General features: G+C 34.9%; 1 protein-coding gene across 1 annotated transcript in view; it reads right to left on the bottom strand.

Annotated features, from left to right (window-relative positions):
* Nucleotides 1-92: 92 nt before the first annotated feature.
* LOC136033048 (dystrobrevin-1-like) overlaps nucleotides 93-22,712 on the bottom strand; it is a gene marked incomplete at its 3' end in the record, with an annotated part of 50,592 nt that continues 27,972 nt past the window's right edge. Inside the window, 5 exon segments of the mRNA XM_065713624.1 lie at nucleotides 93-184; nucleotides 2,929-2,984; nucleotides 10,262-10,437; nucleotides 15,172-15,280; nucleotides 17,245-17,396. Coding sequence (XP_065569696.1) covers nucleotides 93-184; nucleotides 2,929-2,984; nucleotides 10,262-10,437; nucleotides 15,172-15,280; nucleotides 17,245-17,396 — 585 coding nt within the window.

Genomic DNA, 22,712 nt, shown 5'->3' on the forward strand with positions numbered 1-22,712 from the left:
TTTATGCTGGTGTGTTGGCCTCAGGTAGATTTGCATTGCAATGAGTTATTTATTTATTTATTTGGAAGCACAGAAATTGTGTAAATACTTACCATAGGTAGGGATTTGACGTTGCCTTTCGATGCCAATTGGGTTGGTATAGCTGGCAATAATTCGATGTTCTTCCTCAATAGGCTCTTTCGAACTGCAAATATGTATCAATTAAGAAGCACGTCAGTTGATGATTAAAAGAACTAAGGCAAACCCAAACAATCTACACCAAAGGGGTAGATGTATATAAAACAATATACAAATCCTCATGTTAGGAAAATACGAGTTTATAAAATGCAACATATTCTGGAAAGAGTAAAAACTTGACATTCTGTGGTCAAGTTTTGTAGGGAAAAATCTATAAATTTTAAATTTAAAATTATTCAAAAAAGCAACTACTATTCTTAAAAGAAGAAACTTAGTACTTTAAGGGAGAGTCAGGAAAAAAAGTAATGCAGGTAAATCAGGAAATGCTGTTTCGTATTTTTCCCACTCCAGACTTTTCAAGTTTTAACATTTGAACAAGATACACAATATAGTAAAAACCAGTCACAGCAGAAAGAAGCCATTTTTGGTGAATTTTCATGAAAAAGCCATGCTAAAATACATGTGAAAAAGGAAGGGAAATAATTCTAAGCCTTTGCAAAGAAAATTTCAACATCAAAGAGCAAAAAAAGCCACATAATATCTTCATTCATCTGAGTACCCTGTAATTTGTAAATTGAAAATTTCGATTGTTTTATGATTGTTAAGTTTTCTGTTTAAATTTAATCTTACGAAAGCTTCAATTAAAGTTATATTGAGCAAATGTACGTTGGACATGCCAGCTCTCTTTGGTGAAATTCATCGTGCTAATGCTGCAAAAACCTACTTGCTCATTAGTTTTATGATTTTTTATTTTCTTTTATTTTTTGTTCGGAAACAGTGAGAATTAGCACTGATTAGCACTTGGACATAAATATCCGTCTAACAGCGCCAGTGGACATATCCAATATTTTGAAATAAAGCCTATGTGCTTAGAATTTTAGAACTATTTGTATGTCTTATGTTATTCTCAATCCCCTCTATTTGAGATTTAGCTTTTCTGTAATTCATTGGCGATAGCTGACTCTTCAGCGTCTCTGTGATTGGAAAACCAAGCCTATATGCTTAGAATTTTAGAACTATCTTTATGTTTTATTTTATTCTTAATCTTGAACAGCTCTATGGGAGATTTAGCCTTTTGGTAATTCATTGGCGATATCTGACTCTTCAGCGTCTCTGCAATTGGGAAACCAGAACAATTAAAGATGCAAAAATTTTCGCTTAGAGGTTAGGGGACAGAAAAGAACTCAAGTAATGAAAATACCAGGAATGCAGTGGAGTATAAGTCGAGAAGACACAATAGATACGATTTTAATGCTTCATTTGTTAAAATTAAAGACGATGATTTTCTTTATGGAGTACCTGAGGGGAATAATTAGATGAGTTCTTTGGTAGTTTCTGATTTGTTTCTTTTTTTGCTCGGTTTTTTATTTATTACTGAGATTACTAAATATCCTCTCAGACAACCAAGTCTTTATTCCGTATTCTTGGAAAAATATCTCTATTGTAGCCTGTTTTGTTGATTGTACTAAAAATCATAATTGAGTTAATTAATAAACACTTATACACACGGACAAGCAGGATACATCCCAGTAGATCAATTGCGAAACTTCTCTCAGTGAAGCTCCTCACTCGCATTATGCATTATACCCGATCGCATTATGCTTAGCCAGTAAGCATGTCAATCAAAGAAATCAATCATAGTAGCCTTAAAGACAACTCTTGGAAAATATAAGAACTTTGCGAAATCTCCCTATCGGGACGTTACTTTATAAAGTTTTGACAAAGATCTGCTTAGTGTGTGTTTCACTATCGCTTCTTTTCAACGCCCTACATCTTCAAGAGTATCCATCCATTCAACGTCTATGAATCCAATTCATTTACTTGCCTGAAATTGTTTTAGGTTAAACTTTACCTTCTGGTAAAAGATTGTCAAGTTATCTCAAAGCTGGATGAAATCTGATCTGCGATTTTGGAAATATAGAACAGCCATTTTGCTAAAACGGCTTGAACTTATTAACGTAACAGTATTTGAGACAATTAATAGACAAAAAGAAGCTGAAGGGGGCTAATCTCCCATTTTTAAAGCCCAAGAATAATTTCTTTTGAAAATTTTCTATAAGCCACCGATTGAATTTTTTTTTACCATCTTAACACTGTTAGGTTTTCTGTTACAGGACTACCCAACCTCCGCACTAAAATGTCCAGCAAGAGTATAAACTGGTGAGTTGAGGATGAATACTTATTTACAATCTTTTTAGTATACCTATTTTTATCAAATTGCGGTACGAAAAAAAACGAAATACATACCTCTTCCATGCAAAAAATGTCGGAAGATAAGAATTAGGGGGTGGGGGATGGTACTCATTCTACATAGCCATTCGAGTTCTAGTACTTAAAATATTGCGTTAGTTTCTATATATACGCAAAAATTTCGTGACACTGACATAAACCTATTTTTCTTTAAATCTATTTGTTTTGTTCTAAACAAATTGAAGAGCTTGGGCCATCATACCTATGTGTAAATTTTTGCTTAAAGGAGCGTAGGGAATACTGCATCGAAATATTGACATATCCTCAGCAAATATAAATTTGATAGGGTAGAAACCAAAATATTTCACACATTGACTGAGTTACAATTCCAAAATTACATATTTGTTGCAATAACGTCAAAAATGTAGTTTACTGCTCTAAAAATTTAATTGAACTGTATGGAGTGAAGCTTATGGCAAGGGATACTTGAGATAAGGGTTTATGAAACAAAAACAAACTAGGTTTATCTGAAGGCCCACAAGATTATTAAAAACAACTTGCCTTTTTTCTTCTGTTTTGTAAGGCGAAGCACTTCGATGATGTCTTCTACTACTCTTCTAAAAAGAAATATTTATGATAAAGCTGCAATCCAGGATGTGAAAATTAATTCTATGCCACGCCTCAAAATATTCGTCAGCATTATCTAACATGCGCAACTAAGTCACCAGTAAAACATTTTTCCTTAGTAATTAACAAGGCATTAAGCGATTTTCACACTACGTACGTAATTTTCTAAGCTAACTGTTAAATTGCGTTACGTTAAGTGCAGCCTTTCACAATAAAACAAGTAATTTCACTCTATTCTAATGCTAAAATCTATAAAACCATCATGACTTTCATCAAAAATCATCACAATCATTATCCGGAACCAGTTCAAAAATAGAATTGTGGAATGGAGATTCAAGCAAACCTCAAGAAGAAACTAGGGGAGAGGAAGGGGGAATGAACCACTATTTTTACTTCATTCTAAAGAAAATTTACATTTCTTTAATATAATGTATGTACGTTAGAACTACAGGGAGGGTTCATGGCCCATTTGTTCACACAGGCTTCTTGAAAGACTTTCTGAAAATTTCATGGGTAGTCATTATCAGAGGGTAATATGGAATAACAGCTCATAAGAACTAAAACCACTTCAAAATATGTCATTGATGTATTTGAAATGCTTGGGAATTTATTTTTACCTGTTCTGCCGCCACTTCATAAAAATACAATCAGATTTCTTTCATTGTTTCATTCCTTCGTTCCAAATGATGTCGACACCAACTTTTTCACGTCAGATGATGACATGCGCTGCGTTTTTTAATCGTAAAAAAATGCATCAATAAGCTAAAGTTTACCCATGATTTTTATGCTGATTCCCCCTACCACGCTCTTACTTTAATTTATACCCGAATTCTCTTTTTTATCTTGTAGGCTATCAATAATAGTCCCTAAAATAAAACAAAACAAAAATATTTAGGACCAATTCATATTTAATGTTAATTAAACGATTTACTTTATTTAAACAATGTGTTTGCCTGAGAATAAGGGCATTCGAATAAACGTTCAATGCGGTGGTGCAATTGATACGCTAAATAAAATATTTGGTTGCTACAGATTATGGTACTAACAATAATAACACGTCTATAGCTTGTTTTATCCCAAATTCGTAGTTTGATTTTTAAAAGTTTACTAGTTGAGTCTATGCCCATCCTTTTATTCGTAATGTCCTTAATGGGTGCGATAGATCAAAGAAAGGTTACTTGCTGTTGGTCGTCATAAGAATAAGTCTTTCGATGCTCGGTTATTCATAGCCAGTTCATTCTCAGTGTCTTAAAACATGGCAATATACCCATCATTCCAAAACATGCATAGTAAAAATTTCCACAACAGAAAAATTCCATGAGAAGAATTCCAAACCTCGGGATAGTTCATCGTGATATCAAGGACATTTTTGTTTGAGAGTTAATCGTGGGACGCCTCACGTTCAAGTGAAGTTTTCGTTTAGCGGTCCCGAACAGTACCAATCTTTTCTAGACCAGAATGTGCAAACGTAGTGCCAGATCGATCTAAGTGCAAGGAAGGGATCCGTAAACCAGTTTGGATAGCTAAGGAGGAAGAAGAAGGGGATAAAAACAAACTAGAAAGTCAGGAAGTCCAGAATAATTGCCATCTGATTTTGGAGTTTTCAGAATCAGCTGGAATAGATTAAGCTGTTTTGGTAATTAAAGATACAAATTTATGAGAGCATCAGTCTTTTTTATCAGGGTAAGAAACTACCAACTAGAAAAGATAAGGGTTTTTTTAAATGGGGAGTGTCTATAGAAAAGGAAGAGGTAAATATGGCTTTAGGCTACTTGAAGAAGCAGACCCATTGGATCAAGGATTGGATTCGCGTAGGCTAGTTGAACATAGGGCAGTAATGTCAGATATGATACGATTAAAAGAATTAAAAAGAAAGAGAAGCAGATGGAGGTTAATTAAGAAATTGTAAGAGCTTACATAGTTCCAGAGAGTTGTGGTCAGTACTTAAATGTTCGATCCAAGACCCGGAAATAAGGGCAGATGTCCCGCCAGTTTCGACGTAGCCAGATTATTTTTAAAATAGGGAATTAGGATCTGTCAAGGTAAATAATTCAGTGGTTAGAGATTTGCGCCTAGGGACGGTGTCATATTCTTCAAGACAGAATGACTGAGATTTAACCAGTTCTACATTTCAACAGAAAAATTAGGATCAATTGAAAAAGATGGCGGGTATTCCGGGTCTAAAAGCAGACAGTATATCTGCAAAGACCGAAAGGTTAGGAAGGACAATTTTAATTCCCATACTGGCCTCAATTTTCTCGTTCATAGTGGAGAAAGCTTGTTAACCTCACTCACGGGACACTTCGGTACCGATGCCTCTTTTTAACCCTTTGCGACCCAAGTTTTTGTCGGCAATAGAACTTTAAAACGATTGATTCGCTGGAGTTCTGTGACCTCAAGATCTACTTTGTCTCTTTTTAAGAATTTATCCCAGGCGGAACACGGAAATCTAAAACGTTGTCATTTGACAACAGCCTGTAGCACGGTACTAAAAAGTACTAATTATTTAACACGTTTATTTTCAAGATAAGTGTTACAAAAACAGTCACACCTCATTTTAGCAAACGTGGAATTTCGTTTCAATTCTTGTTAATACAGAAAGAAACACCACATTTTCGACAAGCAGCCCATGATCTACATTATTTATAAACTTCAAGCGTGCAGCAATATTCCCGTCCGTTGACATTGTGTGGATAGTGATTCACAGTATCATAGCGTATCCTCTCATTAACCCAAGCCACAGGGATTGGCCTTGATTTGGGCACTTCAATAGCTTGTTAGTCCTTGTCGTTTATCCTGGGAAGACCTAGTTACCAGGGGGTCTCCTGAGGAAGTAGAGTTTCTGGTAGTTCGTTTTGGAGCTCGAACAAAGGTGCTAGTTTTGCCTATGGGTCATGTGACTTATCAAATCTGCAGTATTCAAGACAATAATTTTAAACTATCAATATCAACAATATGGGAAAAAAATCTTGACAGCCTATTTTTTCGTCTTGGTTTCAATTCGATGCAAGGATATGAGCAGACTGATTTTATCAACATCCCTCATATGCAAATTGTAATGTGCTAACGCTTCCGGCCTGAGCACGAAAATGTAAGTTTTTTCTTTTTTTCTTTGTCCTATCGTTTCACTTCCTTGGAATCTCCAATTCCACAAAGTTTGTAGCAACTGTAACTGTCCTCTTGTCATACCAACGAAAAAGAAAATAGTTTTGTTTCATTCAATAATTTCATCAGATGTTCCTCTGCCTTTTTTATTCAAGACCTTTTCTTCAAGAAGTGGAGCATTTGCAATAAGATTACTTTGTATGGTACCAACTAAATTTTTCTCGAGGTCCATACTCTAAAAAGTCGTTGAACAGCTTCAATAATAACTTTCAATTTCCATAGCGAATCGAGCTCGATTTTGTCTTCCTCGATGGTGAAATGTTAGTTATTCTGTAGCCTCTGCCATATGTCGCAGGACATAGTAATGAAAAATGAGAGAAACTGCAGTCTTCCTATTCAGTACAATCTCACCTGCGGTAACCCGTTTCATCCCATCCACATAAAGATAGCCACCGTGTGTCCTATGTCTTCCTCAAGGTTCTTACCATTGCTGATGAGACTTTTGTTTTAAGTTGCCCAATGATAGTGATCAATTTTCTCAGCAGCAAAATCAAAAATAGAACTTTGACAAATACTACTCCGAGTACTTAAGGAGAGTCAGTCTATCTTATCATGGGTTTTTACTGACGTAAGCAAATGTTAGTTCACCAACTTTAATTCCGCGGTATGAACCCCCCCCCCCTTGCAGTGAAGGTATCACTGAGTTTTCCTTGGAAGTGAGCATACCAATTTTTTCGAATTGTCAAAACCGGCGATTTGTCGTCATGACTCTCAGGTTCATCAACATCTTCTTGGAACTCAGTTTTTAAAGAGGGAGAGATAGGAGAGAGAGAGAGAGAGAGAGAGAGAGAGAGAGAGAGAGAGAGAGAGAGAGAAATTTACGCCATAAATCACAATAGAAATATTAACAAACAATTAACAGAAATGCAATAGACCCCTTTCCAGCTTGAAATTATCAATTGACAAGGATGTATCTGAAAAAATTTCTGGCGGTGTTCTATGGCAAATAAAAAGTAACTTCGTCGGCTTCTTAGACCTATTTAATCTGAGTCGATTTTCGTCACTTTCATTTGATTGCTGAAAACCAAAACTATTGATCCTTTTTTTTACTAGAATTACGTAACTTTAATTGTCAAGACCTTTTCTACTTTTAATTCACACCTAACTGGATGTTTACGAATAACCAAAACATATTTGACTTGTTTGATAGCTGGAGTCATAATCTATTGCAGAATTTTGCTTTCAACCCAAAATGTCCACGCAGAATGAATTTAAACCGCTTTGAGATAGTCGGTGTCATTTGAAAACGGAAGGTTAAAAAGACTTAAGAAACGTGGTAAGAAATTGAATGGAAATTTTAACTCTACCTTTAAGGAAAATGTGCCAAGTTATTTTTTGTGAGGACCTTTAACTTAGGTTAGTTACAAAATGAGGAAATACTTATCCCGTCGCAAGCAATATTCAAATCGGCGTTCAGCATTGTTGGTTATACCTTTACTTTGGGGATACAGACAAGGAAATATGCTAGAGGGAAAAATGGCTAGCTATTTGTAGCATTTTTAGACCTTATAAGTGCTTTTGACTCGGTAAATAGGAGGTTGTAAATAGAAAATCTGATAGAAATAAGCTTGTCATTGTTTTGTAGGGATAATAGCAGATATGCATCTAAGGGTAAAGTTTGTTGTGAAGGTTATGTGAAAGTTTTCTCGGTTGGTTAAGTCTCGTGTTGAGGTGAAACAGGGATATAATTTATCTCTTAAGCTTTTCTCCCTGTTTATTATTGATCTAGATAGTTTTGTTAGAAATAACGGATGCATCTTTGAAATGGTATGGGGTCTCATTTATATTTTCGCGGATGACATAGCCCTAGTGGCGGGTAGTGGAGGTAATATTCAGATGGATTAAGATGTAATGAACAATTATTTAGAAAAGAAGGACTCTGTGTTAAATACTAAGAAATCAGTATTATTAGTATTTAGGAGTCAAGGAGAAGGTTGAATCTTGGGTTAAATTTAATTTTGGAGAAACAGTGTTATAGGTTAAAGAGGAATTCGTTTATTTGGGTGTTAAATCAAGGCAGTAAAAGGGATCTCTAGGCATATAGAAGATTGTAATTTAAGGAGAAGTAGGTTAATAAATATGCTATTGAAAAGTAATTTATGTCAGCTAGCTGACATGAGGATTCAGAAAAGTGTTCCGGACAAAAGTAGCTTCTAGTCAGCATTATGGGTCAAAACTTTCGCTAAAGCAGCCATGTTAGAAGTAGTTCAACTAAGATTCTTTAAGACAAACTTAAGCTTGAAGCATTTGTTTAGTTGAGTGGTACTCAAAGTAGGTTTGGGACTTTTTAATTTAAGGAGTGCTAGACTCATTTGAATGGGGAAATTTTGGGAAAAATTAATCAGGTTAAAAATAGTTTGGCTTCTTAAGTCAGCGTATCTAAAGAGGTTGTAGGACGGTAGACGTGATTCGTGGTCAAATCACATACAGGAAATACTAGACCTTATGACCCGTTGGAGATGTGGAATGAAGGAAAAGGCCCGATGGGTGAGAGCATGTCAGCATGGAGGGAGTACAGCGAACCTTAAATGACCAAGAAATCCAAGAGTGGGAAGCCGTACGTCTTTGAAGTTTTACTTCTGAGCTAAAGAATGTTTGGGGAAGAAGGTTGATTTTTAATCTCGGTTGAATAGAGAGGATTAGAAGAATTTGTTGTTGATGAGGGGAAATAGTTTCGATATCAAAATAGTTTCAAATCAGATAAAGGAAATACTATACCTTTGTGACCCGTTTGAGATGTGGAATGATGGAAAAGGCCCGATGGGTGAGAGCATGTCAGCATGGAGGAAAGTAAAGCGAAACCTAAATGATAAAAAAAATCCAAGAGTGGGAAGCCGTACGTCTTTGAGGTTTTACTCCTGAGCTAAAGGATGTTTGGGAAAGAAGGTTGATTTTTAATCTCGGTTGAATAGAGAGGAGTAGAAGAATTTGTTGTTGATGAGGGGAAATAGTTTCGATTTAGGACAGAAGAAAATTTTTGGAAAAGTTTCGGCAGTCGGCCGGCTCCTACTTTTGCCCGATTTGTGTATGAATGAATAAGGATCTCTTTCATTTTTTATGGGAATATGTAGAGCTGTCTGAGTTGTGGAATGAATGTTTTGGAAATGGTAGGGAGTGAGCGTTGGTTAATTGAGCGGATGTGTGAGAGGAACACGCGTGCTCCTAGACAGTTCTTTGTATAGGGGTTAATCACATGGAATGTTTGAGGGGATAGTTTGTTAAGCTTCTTAGGAGTTGAATTTCATTATGGTCTTTGCTTCTCGGTTAAAAATGTTGACCATGTTGTTGTTTTTTTTTATTCTTGGTTTGTATTATTTGAAGTGGTGTTTTGTACTTCGGGCTTTGTTGTAGTTTTATTTTGTGTGTTACTATAGCCATGGGCTTTTGCAACAAAATCTTATCCATCTATCTGATTAATCCATACTTGAATATATTGATTCACTAAATCTCTCATTTAGAAATTTTTTGGTTCGGATTAAAGGAAGAAACTAGTTTATTTTCTAAGTTGCCGGATTTACAACCAGAATGCTCAACCTCAACCATACGTTCCAATTGCTGAGTAAAGACTTCCTGTGGCAAACACTTGCTTCGGTACAGAAACAGCCTCTGCTTCTCCTGCAGGAAGAGCAGATGCAGATTAAAACTGTGGACGTTGAAGGTCATTCATCCATCGGCTGGAGTTTGGCAGAATGGAGCAAGTTCTGGTTTCCGCTACGGATAATTAAAACATAGGAAAACATTACACTGGGTCACATTCTTAATGCTTCAGATTTTATATCTGTCGCATTCGATCGAGCTGGAACCTTAATAGAAGGCACCTTTGCATTCTATTAAGATGGCTCATAATAAGTTATAAAAATACAAAAGATGTTGAATAAAAAAGTTAATGTAATCATCTTCATTTTGGAATACATATCCTACAGAGAGTGGTGAGTAATACAAGCGTATAATTTGTTCTGACCATTTTTTTAAGCGCAATTTTGTATTTTAAATTTTTACACGAGCCTTTTTTCGGTTATCGATTGTTCCCAATTGTTTCTCTTGCTATTAGACTTTGAAACTTATCCTCAGTTTTGATCAAAGACAATTAACACAAACTTACTTTTTTATGCTCGTCCACTATTTCTTTCATTTCGTGGTCGGTAGAATGGTTTTGCGAAACTCGTCCTAGCCAAAAACAATCCTGGCATTGATTGAAATCAGGACAGCGTTGACAGTTATAGCGAAAACCAATGTAGCTTTCACGTGGACATGAACTACACGGCACATCGTGTATAACTGAAAGAAATTGTTCGAGGCAATAACTTATTGATCAACGTGATTATTGCATCTTAGACTTTTGTATCTTCAGTTCAATTGAGTTTTGTGCTGCATTTATTTTAGGTATATTTGTTTTTTCTTTAAGGAAAGGAAAGCATTGTAATATACAATTTATCCACGAATGCATTTTTCAATGATTCTCAGAAAGGGATGGATCAGAAGTATGAAAGAGTATTATGTACGACGAATGGCAATTTATCGTCAATTGGTGAGCCATCAATTCTGTCTAACATTTGCCGCATGGTCACGAATATACTTAATAAAAAAAAAGAAACGTTATTTTTCCAAATGAAAGCAAAGAGTGACATTATAACTTACGACGAACGTAATTTTTTTCGTACATAAGGGGACGGGGACTGCCCCCCCCCCTTAATCAGCAACACTGCACTTTAGGCTAAATTTTTATAGCATTATACTAAAACCATTTATGAGTGCAACAAATATAGTTAAAGTAATTGCAAATTCGTATTTACTAATTGCCTCTTAAAAGCGTTTGAACTGAAAACCCTATCATTAAAAGCAAAAAAAGATTAATAAACTCTTTCTATTATAAAAATACTGTGAAAAAAAGTTTTCAGCCACCTCCAATCACCCTTGTGCTTGAGTAAATCGTTCCCAAAACATTGGAAACACAGATCAGAACTTTGGCTGGAAGAGGGAAGGATGCGAAAGAGAGGACACCCTTCTCTAATGCACGATATAATTTCTGTTGGCTTTATTTTAATGTCACTCTTTAATTTCATCGAACATTTTTTAACGTTTTTTAATGATCAAATATTTGTTTCTTAACACATTTAAACTGAAAATTCTTTTATTGACAGCAAATACATATTAATAAGCTTTTCTGTCCTTGAAAGATTGTAAAATTTTTCTTTACCCAATTACAATCACCATTTACTTTAGTATCGTCCTCAAAGCGTTAGGAATAAACAATAAAACTTTAGCGTAAGGAGCGAGGGGTTAAGGAGAAGAAAGCCTGCACCAGATGATTTATTTTCGTTTTAAGTTTTAAGGAAGCCTTTTAGTTTCCTTTTGAATAAAACTGTCTTTTACCTGTGTTCAATTTATGCCCTGAAGAGGGCTACCAGTCATATCAAACCAGGCTTTTTAAATCAAAGTTAATGTTTTGCAAACAATGCTTCAAGGAAAGCAACTAAACTAGTGAATTTGCTTTTTGAAATGAGGTATAATCATCCAAATTAAACTAATAAGGTGAGATCAAGCTTAAGTATACATCCATTTGAATATTCATTTAAGTCGTCTGAAGCACTCCTCCTAAAAAATTTAAAACAACCGTATGGACTGCATTTATGTTTAGAAACGAATATTAAACTTCATGCCAGCATAGTCTATGAGACTGGGACGCTATAAAAATACCCTTCCAATACATTTCAAAATTTTTCCACGAAAAAAATTTGACCCTATTCAGGCCAAAATGTTAGAATACTGCATGTTCCTACGGTAATTTCATTATATAATTTACATTAACATTGCGCCCTTTTGGGGGACTTAATTTCCATTTCTAAAATAATACGAATTTTCAAATGTTGATAGCAATGATGAGCATCTTTAAAACTAATACCTTTCTTTCATTCAAAATCAGTATCAATAATACATTTTATCGTAATATATTGTGTAATAAATACTTTGTTTTTAGAGTTTCAGTTTCTATTGACAAGGGTCACCCTACTTACAATTTATTTTTATCAGCCTTTTGGTCAAAAACTTTCTTAAATATCAAGGAGGAAGTCTACTACTCCCTCCTTTAACCCCCTTTTCTTTGCATTTCAGTTGAATGTTCGTATAACAATACATCCATAATAACCATTATCCCTGTAAAAGTCCACCAGTACAATAATTATCAGGGACGGGAAATAAAATCTGAAAAATAAATTATTAAGTCAGCATTCCTATATTTTTCGAGATGATTTCTTTGATCAAATCTATTTTAGCCCCATTTCCCTCATGAACACAGACAGGGAATGTGAGAGATAATACCCTCCCCCCTAGAAACAAGGAGACATCAAAAAATATGTTCAAACAAAAAAATGACAAAAATTCCTATTTAAATCTCGGTGCAAACCTCTCCGCTTTTTCTGCCGGTGAACATATGATTGTGATCTTTTACTTTAAATTTTACTTCTGCAATAAGATGGAATCTATCACCCGACGGCATCTATGTGGTGTGCGTGTAACTGAATGATCTAAGCATCATCTCTAGTTAATATTTTGGAAAGCTTATGCAGATGTCTATACTATTTGTATACTCTCTTTTACCAGGCATCTTATGACTATATACTGGAGAGTATAAGAAATGAAGATTAGTTTAGAGAGAAGTCATATGATTCTCATACTTATCAACAAAACTTTCACTTCTACCTTCTAGTCAATGACATTCCACGTAGTTTCAGATATTCATCGATATTTCCTCTTCTAATTATAATCAAAAGTTCTTGTACATCCTCTTTTAGGGTTTTAGCGATGTTTTCCCACTGACCATCAGCAGACATTTCACCAATTAGAACGAAGACCTTGTTAGATAGAGCTGCTTGTTAGCTGAGGAAAGCAGGCTCTCAAGAAGCATGCTTCTTGAAAATTTTAAGTCAAGATCAAACGGAAAGAAAATGGTAGGAATTAAGTATCAAATTGAAAAATAATAGCCAAAATGCCTGATTGAACTGTAAAACTTAGACTGTTGGGTTACCTAGTCTTTTGCTGACTCAATACCTTTCGATGAATCCAGACTTCCCTTTACTAACGAACCTTTTAACCTATTTACAGTTAATGGAATATTCAAAGCATTACAAAGTTATCAACAACCAACAGAAGAGAAATCTTGCTACAGAGACTTAACATTTGGTACCAGTGTAATGTCCCTGAGTCAGTCCAAGCTCTAAGGCCTAGGATTAACAAAGAAAATGACTAAACCTATGAACAAAAGATTTCTCTTCAGTTGCTGGAGTATCTCATAAATTCTTCAATTAAGCAGTGCCTTAAATTATTTATCCCAATTAATATTCAGTTTGATAGCCGTATAAAAGACATTCAGTGATAAATAGTTTGATCACAGATCGGACTGATTCGTTTCATAATAATTGCTAGTTTTGATTTTATTGTATCAGTCATTTGTAGAAGACGCCTCTGATATTTTTTCAAATTTTGATATTTGACAAATTTGCAAATTTTGTCAAATGACCTTCTAATAAAAAAAATTTTTGGAATTTTTTGCCTGAGCCACTACTCAAAAATAGAAATAAGCATAAAAAGTAGAATAAATTCACAGGCAATTGATAGGCTCAAATCTAGTTTAATAAAACGTCGTCAGGTACTGTATCACCAGCTAAAGCATTTTGTAACTACAATATTATCCAAAGGAGTTCACTTGAGAAAAATTCAGGAGATTCAGAATTCAATCTGCAACAAATTGTTTGAAATCTTGACAGGCAATTCCTTAAAGGAGATAGATTTAAAAAAAAAAGTTCGAGTTCAGTTTTTGAAAATATTGCTCACTGGGGGGCTTTATCATTTTATTAATAAAAAACAAGAATTCACAAAAATTTCAAATTTCAACTGACAACTTTTTTTGTATCTTTAATATAAAATAAATTGAAAAAAAACCTAACGCCAACCCTACATTTTCTTGAACTGGCGCTCCTGTGACCCACCATTTTACAAGACTGGCTTTTACTTAAACATACAAGAAAAAAAATATTTCCATTGTTGTTCAGGCCAGGGGACTGAAGGTTTCCTAAACAGGGTTTTTGGCCATTGAAATTCTAACGGTATTCTTTTTATTTCGGTCTGATTTTGTTTCCAAATAATGAATTTTGGGTTACTATTAGTCGATGTTCGTCCTTCACTAAGTTGCAGCTACTGTTGCAGCCACTATTATTTCTCCTTCCTAGCAATCATAGACTTTAATTAGTAAAAATTAAGTCCTTCAATGCTTAACGCAAAGATTAACAACGATCTTGGATTTGTCTTCACGTTTTTATAATGGGCGATAAGTTTCGGTGGAAAACAAAATTGTTTTGAATATTTTTTCGGAGGAGATGTAATTCCTTGCTCATTCTTATTAGTTGTTTCCCGGCTCTATGCAAAAACTAGAAATTCAATAATACTGAAGGATATTGAATTGATACATTTAGAGTTTGGACCTAGTTGTACCGGGTTGGTGGTGACTTTAGGATTGCCATACAACAACTTGGTTACTCTACTTTAGGAAGCTACTAATTCTTACGAGGTAGTTGGATAGTTTGTGGTATACAAGTGGAAACTGTGCCATAATAAACTCAAGAACGACAACTAGAAGTTGTCGTTCCTAAAAGAGTTTTGAAAAAACATATTAAAGTTGAATAATCCAAGATTGAATAAACAACGAATAAAATATATAGGAACAACAGGAATGTAACAATTCGTAATTTACAATTTATTATCTCTCCCTCTGTATCTCAACCTCCAGCCCCTCTGTTTCTCTGCTATTTTTTCTCCTCCTAATTCTTTTATCATTTGGTAAAAATTCAATGCTCGAAAATTAAGGTATCTGGTTTGGGATATTAACAAAAATTGTATTTACGACCAATGGATTTGCATCATCTTTCCAACAGTTTTATTCCCCATGAACGCTTATCGTAACGACCAAAAAAGGCAAACAACTGGTAAGAATTAGAACATCATAATATGAAAACATACCGTTTTCAGCAGTTGAAATTCGATGCAGCAAGGGCAACCAAACCAAACAGTCCGGTATAGGATCCGACATAATAAGGTCAATAAAAACGGTGATAGTCACTTCTTTAGGCTAAAAATAAGAGATGAAAAGGGATTGTTGTCAATTCGCTAAACATACAGCAACATTAAATAACACAAAAACTTCAAATTTTCAAATTCTTAGTTTTTTTTTAAGCGCTTGCTACAATTTTTGAGAGCCCAAAGACACATAGAAGCAGCAGAAAAGCAATTATATTTACAATTTCTCTTAAGAAGACAGAGGGCTCCGATTTTCTAGAGCAAAAGCCTCATTTATAAAACTGAAATAATATTTGATTCTGTATTTAAAAAGAAGCACAGAGGTGACTGAAGGGATTTTTCCACTTGCATTATCAAATTGTTCCCCCTTCTCCTTCAGATATTATGTTCATTCGATAAAGGCCCTATAGCTTTTTTTGAACCTAAATGACAAGGGCCAGTTCGCAAACTATTCAGATTGTTTACCCTTTTGCAGACCAGTACATAATGTAGGGAAGGCAGCTTCTTCAGATCGGTCGAAATAGTCACTGTTCTAGAAAACTGCAGCATAAAAAAGCCATGTTTGTATTTACGCCGTCCCCAAATTCAAAAAATTCCTTCGATACCTCCCCTCTTAACGCCTAAGGGCTTGTTTGTATCTGTATGTTTCTGGATGACGGTTGAAAATACAGAAGCTTTGTAAATCACAGCGAGTCATTTCTATTCTTCTTTGACTTTGCAGGCAGATATTAGTGATATGAGGGAGACAATGGATATAGACATCTTCAAAGAAATGAGTAAATTAGGAAACCATACACAGGTCTATAAAGGATTGGTTGGGTTCCATTTCACAGATTTTGAGCGCAGTAAATAAATCTTGTTCTGAGATTATAGAGACCAGAGGCTAACTCACATGGAATATCTAACTCATATGGAATCTTCCCGTTCCATATTGTAAGTAAAAACAACATTATTGGGGAGTGATCGATTAAAATTTTTCCTCTGAGTTAAGAGAGGTTAAAGCGATCCGAATTACTAGTAAACGCTATAAACCTTAAATTATTGATGTCGAACCTTCTAATCAAATCTTCATCTCAGGGGAATTCGCCCCACAAAAATAACTCGAGAATGTTTAATATAAATAAAACGCTACAAACCCAGAGTGAGAAACAAAAATAACCAAGTTATTTACACTACAGTCGGCTAGGCCTCACTTTGAAGTCTGTGATATTATTAGTATCAGTATTTTCCCGTTTTTTAGGGTCTGAGTAAACCCACTAGCCAGTTTCCAAGTCGGCTAGACCTCACTTTGAAGTTAGTGATATAAGTAGTATCAGGATTTTCCCATTTTTAAGGGCCTGAGTAAACCCATTAGCCAGTTTCCAAGCTTTCTGAGTCACTTAATTGAGCTTGCTAATTTCCACACCTTTAAAAAAACCACCTTGAAAACAATCGGGCTGAATAAATTGTTATCAAAAATGTATTCTAGAAATTCAAAAGTGGTAGCTGACTGTTCAGTTGAATAAAGTAATTTTACTTCGAACATGAATTTTAAAAAGATCTCATTGTGAAATTAAAATCGAATATTACCACCTCAAAACAAAATTTTCAGATTTATTTTACCAAAGGCTCATTTTAGAAAAAAGAATAAAATCCAATGAAAAGGAATTTCAACAAGTAATTCACTTTTATTATGGTAAAATTTAAACTGTCTCTTATCTGGGACTATATTAATTAACGCTAAGACATTTATCGCCGTCATCGTTCTGTATAGCCTTTTACTTCGGCTGTCATTACTTGTTTCCAGGTAAATTAACAAGCAAGAAACCAGAGTAATTTAGGAAAATATAATAAAAACGTATAATGATAATTCAAGTTTTATTTTTGTTACTTGGATAGTTTCTACAAATCAAAATTCTTTTAAAGATAGATCGCATAGACGTATAACATTTGGAGCAAAGGGTTGCTGCCGAATTATTACTTTTCAAAGGTGAATAAAATAACAATAATTACACAGGAGAAGAAACAAAAGCTTACATCAGAAAACACCTGATCCAGTAATTCTTCTTTGAATGAAAATGTGGGAGATTCGCACATAACTGAGGGAATCGCAAGAATATCTTCCAGAAAATTATGAAAGCGATCAGGCAACATTTTTCCGTTTGAATCGCAAAGCAACGAAAACAAATCTGAAAAATTACCAAATATTCAAAGACAAGTAAACACCAACTAACATTCTTTTGACCTGATAGAGGATAGACAAAAGAGACAAAGAAATGGATGATTCACAGGGTTAGAAAAAAACGCCATAAGAGGAAGCGGTGAGTTGACTATAAGAATATATATTAACCCCGGATGCATAAACACCGCCTTAGTTTTACATAGGTTTCACCACTCTGGCCTCATTCCTTACCATCAATTTCCGCATCCATTCTTAATTATAAAAACTTTTTGAAATCACAGATACATAAATTATTTCTCACTTGGATTATCCAGTAATCCTAGCACATCAATTCAGATCTATACTTTTGGCTGGGAAGAACGTTGAAGATATCAGGAAGTAATTGGTACAACCTGGAAAAGTTCCTGTTTCTAGGCCTGAGATCTCAATTACTTGGCGCTAACGACCCCTGCCAATTTAATCGGTTACAACTGAATTAACAGTTGATGTCTTGAATAGTCAATATTATTCAAAAGCCTGCTTTTATTCAAAACAGACTTCCAAAGGAAGATCTTCTGAACTTCATTTTTTATTTCAACAGCAAAAAAAAGAAAAAAAAAAAAAAAAAAAAAGTCATTCGGAATATCAGCATAAAGATCAATGAAAATTTCAATTCGTTAACACAGGAATATTTTATCATAAGAACATCGATACGCATAAATCAATAAAGCAACCAACAAAATTTTAACTTAATGATCAGTCTATCAATCTTCTTTTTTTAACTTCTACATTTAAATTCCAGGAAATACCTAAAAAGAGTTGACTTTTGTACGCAAACGAAGGAATTTACTCTGAAAAAAGCATTAAAACAAAACTAAAACTTCATTTCAATAACAAAAAGATAATTTCAAAGATTTGATTGAGGTAGAGAAGGGCTAAACCTTCGAATCTATAGCATTAATTAGTAAACAATCCTTTTTTTTTATTAAATGGGGCATTGTTAGTAATGGCCGAAAAGCAATATTTTGGCAACCTACGATTTTCCATCCACAAAACGTGTCCAAACCATTTTATCCTTTCTTTCATTGCAGTTTAAGAAAGTGGGGTTGAAGTACATTTCTCGCACCACTTATTATTTGATATACAGTCGGTCGAAGGGATTACCTAAGTGCCTTAGACAAAACCTTTGAAAAAGCTGCTAACCATCTTCATAGGCCTTTTCATAAGCGATACTGTCCAGTTGGTCAAACTTCAAGTTTCCTAGCATCACCTCTTGTTTCTAACTAATTCCTAGTTTAAGTAGATTTAGCTTGGCGGTAATTTATAAACCCATTCTAGCAGCCTGAACTACTAAAACTGGCGAAAACTCGTTCAATTTGCGAGCAATATTATCTAGGACACCTAAACCGTAATCGATTACATAATCTAAGACTCTCCTAATCTAAGTTTAGAAGAGTTTCAATTCATACCATGTTCTAGCACTACCTTTGCTATATTCCTTCAGACTAAGGCCAAAAGGATATAAAAGTGGGTTCTGACACGACCCTGCTTAAATCCTGATTCCACACCGAGCCAAGTACTAACCACGCATTCTACAACGACGACACCAATATCATTCTCACAGAGCAATTATCTCTTTAATGTGATCAAACAGTTCCCGGTAACAAAATGAAAATAAAGAGCGACATGTACCAATAATAACCAAAACCCTAAAAAGAGGGGATATTTCATAACAAACATGAAGAGAATCTATATTTTACGCTGATTCTAAATGCGCAGTCATTTAATCTTGATAAAACTGTATCATCAAATTCTAGATCCCTGATAGTCTCATAACAGTGTTTCAAGCCCCCAACAATAAAAATGCAACATTTCGTATTTTTTGTCATGAGCACCTTATTATTAGTTGTTCTTTTCTTCTTTTTTTCATTATTTTAATACGAGATAATCCCATCAAAACAATAGTTGCAGAATTTTGTAAGAGGTCCCACTCAAATTGAAATCACGGGTTGCAGTGCTGTTTAGCACATCAAAAGTCCACACCAAAGCACACCGCCCCCCCTGCCGTTTTTCTTTCCCATGACCTATTTTGGCCACAAATGTCGAAGCGTTAATTCTCAAGGTAGGCACGTTAAGAAGAAACAGCAAAATGTAACAAAAATACATTTTCAAAGATAGTCCAGCCCCCGGGGCAGGGGCCAAAAATTGTGAAGAGTTGATCATTACATATACGGAGATTTTTAGATAAATCCTCGAAGAAAAGTAGACTTTTGTTTTTCAACTTGGGAGCATACGGCTCCTTTGGTCAAGAAAATCTTAAATCTTCTTAAAGTAACTTCGGGGAGACTACCCAAACTTCTGCAAATTTAAAGGAAAAAAATTGATTAACAGAATACATTACATAGATGAGAATATTATATCTTTTTTAAATTAGGATTATATATAAATTTTGGCAAGGGATTGTAGGCTCCAAATAACCAAGAATTATGTAAATACCACATTCTAGACCCAATGGCTAATTGATCAAGTTAAGTATGAAGGAAAGCCTACTGTAGCATTTTTAAATGGACATTGATGGTAGATATAGCCCCACATGATTGAAGGACTCTCTGACACCCTTCTCCTTATTTCCCCTCTAAAGTACAGTCTCGGGGGTTGTACAAATCGAAAATCAAAGAATATTGGAAAAGATCCCTTGGCCCACTGAGGCGAAACGAGAAGTGAGATTGAAATCCAAAATGGTTATCCTAATTGTAAAATTGATACATATAAGAATTATATGCTTGGAGGCAAATGTCTCTAAATTACTCAATATGACTTTAAAACAAAATAAACTGAAAAAATAGTTTTTTCCAAATGAAACAAAAAAAAAGCGAGACTAAAACTGAAAATAAAAACGATCCTGTGAATAAGGGTAGAGGCCGCCTGCCTTAACCCCCTATCTTTAGGCTAAAATGTGATTTTTTTTTTTATCAAAGCTTCAGGAAAAAATACCTTCACACAAGAGCAAAAAGTTCGGAAAGTTGTCTTTCTTTTCTAATTAATGTGCTCCAATGAATGAAAATATTTATTTATCTGCATTGGCGTCAAACAATTCAATTTTTAAATAAAATTTCTTAAAGCATTATCTTTAAATAGCACACTTAGAATTATCAAGTGGGCATACATTGCACTCTAAATGCTTTCAATAAAAACACTAATCAAAACTTTGACATAATTTGAGGGAAGGGGGGATGAAGGGGTGGCATCCCTCACCTGTTTAAAAGACTCGTTTTCAGTTGCAATATCACTTCTTAATTTAATTCGAAAAGTACATTTGCTTAGTTAAATACCGTACAAGGATAGGTAAGACTAAAAATGGACTTCAAAGCAAACGTAAGAACTGGGTCTCCTTAAACTAGGAGCTGTCCCCATTTTCCAGATGCATTTATATATCAAATCTATAGCACAACATTACACTCTCTTTAGAACAGGATTTCCCCTGAAATGCTATTTTATTGATGTACCATATAAGGTAATTACATTATGTCTTTCTAAAGTCTAGGTGTCAAGCGGAGACAACGTATCTGAAAACAAAATACGTCTGTAATGTTTTCACCTTTCTTAATTTCATAAATGAAAAATTATCAAAACCTTAATGAAGAGATGTGAGTATATGTCTACTACTTTAACTGACAATCTAGGGTCATTTCTTTTTTTTTTTTTTCACTAAAGCGCAAATAGTGCTCTTATCTTGAGAACACATAGGGTTTATCAGCCCTACTCATGCTAATTTTTGTTCGTTTCTGCTTGACTCGGCTATTTATTGTAATTTCTGTTCGTTTTGGGTTTCATTTATTTATTGATAGTGACATGCGGTAGTTTTATGCTTGGAAGATTATTTGACTTTTTTTTTGCTTATTCTTGGCTTAATGGAGTTCTTTACTTTTCTTGTCTCGTGAAGAAAGTTTTCAAATTAATTCAAAAAATTGTAAAAAAAAAATTCCTTCAGTAGCCATGCTGCCAAGAAGAAGCAAACCCTATGAAACTAAGATAAGGCTGAAGACTCTGATGGAGACAGACAGCAGCTCCAAGGATTAGAGGAATAATTCTTCAGGATTCGACTACATTCCCAGCAAGCTAAATCTGAACCAAAATACAAGGCTGTTCAGTCCATTTTGAACGACTTACCTCAGCAATCAGTTTTAAATCCGCCTGAAGCTAGTCTTTCAAGTGTCAAAGATACCAGCAATGAAGCCTTTGTCTTAGAGGATAAGGAAAGCAGGCGCAACTGGTGCAAAAGAATCTGGAGAGGCAACCTCAGACATGAAACAAGCTGCCGTTCCAGACTAAGCGTCTGAATCTGCTTTAGAAAGGGAGGGAGATCCTCCACTTAGGAAAAGTGTGTCAATAAAAGCAAGGGGATAAAATCTTGACCCCTTAGGAAAAAGAGTATGAAAGAGAGTTGAGAAAAGGCGGAGCTAAAATTATTGCAAGAGGAACCAGGCCTAACTCATGTCTTTCGGACAAATCAAGGTGTAAGTTTTGCAAAACCTCATCAGATAAACAAAGAAAAAAGATCGTTGTGAAGCATTGGAAGCTTCGCAATACAATCTGAGAAAAAGATTTTCTATCTGTCCTCTCTCGTTGATAAACTATTTCAGGGAGCAATTCTGAAAGCAGATACAGGAAGAAAGAACACTGCTAGATATTTTATGTCCCATGAGGATCTAAACAAGCAGAAAGTTTGTCTGAAATTCGGTAGCACAACTTTAGATCTCAGAGAGTTTGTTATATCAAATAGAACCGAGAACAATGGGCACAGATTTTCTGAAATGAAGCACTAAAAAATCAGATCTACCCAATAAAATACAAACGGATGACTGTAAGCATGAAAGAAGCTGGGTAAAACACTTGCCTACTGTGTAATCCCATTAACACCACCCTTCAACAACCAGGAAGTACAATCTGTACAATGAACACTACAGAAATTTTTTTTAAGCTCACCCTTTTGCGGGGGTCCTCCATGAACATCCTTAACGAGTTTGACTTTAGCTTACACAATCCAAGGAAGTATCAGTGCGTGCTCGTGAAAAGGTGGCCTGCACAGACCCGACAATAGAAAAACAGCAACCAGGCACTACATAGAAACCACTCATCCATGTGCTACCCATGTCACGTGACCAGTGTCACGTTGATGTGTGCTTCGAACTGGAAAAGACTTAGTACATTAGATGGCGGGGGAATGTTGAGTGGATTTTCTTGAATTAGGCTTGCTATGATTTTACAGTTTAGGAGAATGTGACTAAGAATGAATATTGAATATTCTGGGAACAGAAGAACTGAAACCCAGGGGCAAACGAAA

Source organism: Artemia franciscana, chromosome 11, assembly GCF_032884065.1.
Source record: "Artemia franciscana chromosome 11, ASM3288406v1, whole genome shotgun sequence".
Taxonomy (NCBI): Eukaryota; Metazoa; Arthropoda; class Branchiopoda; order Anostraca; family Artemiidae; genus Artemia; species Artemia franciscana.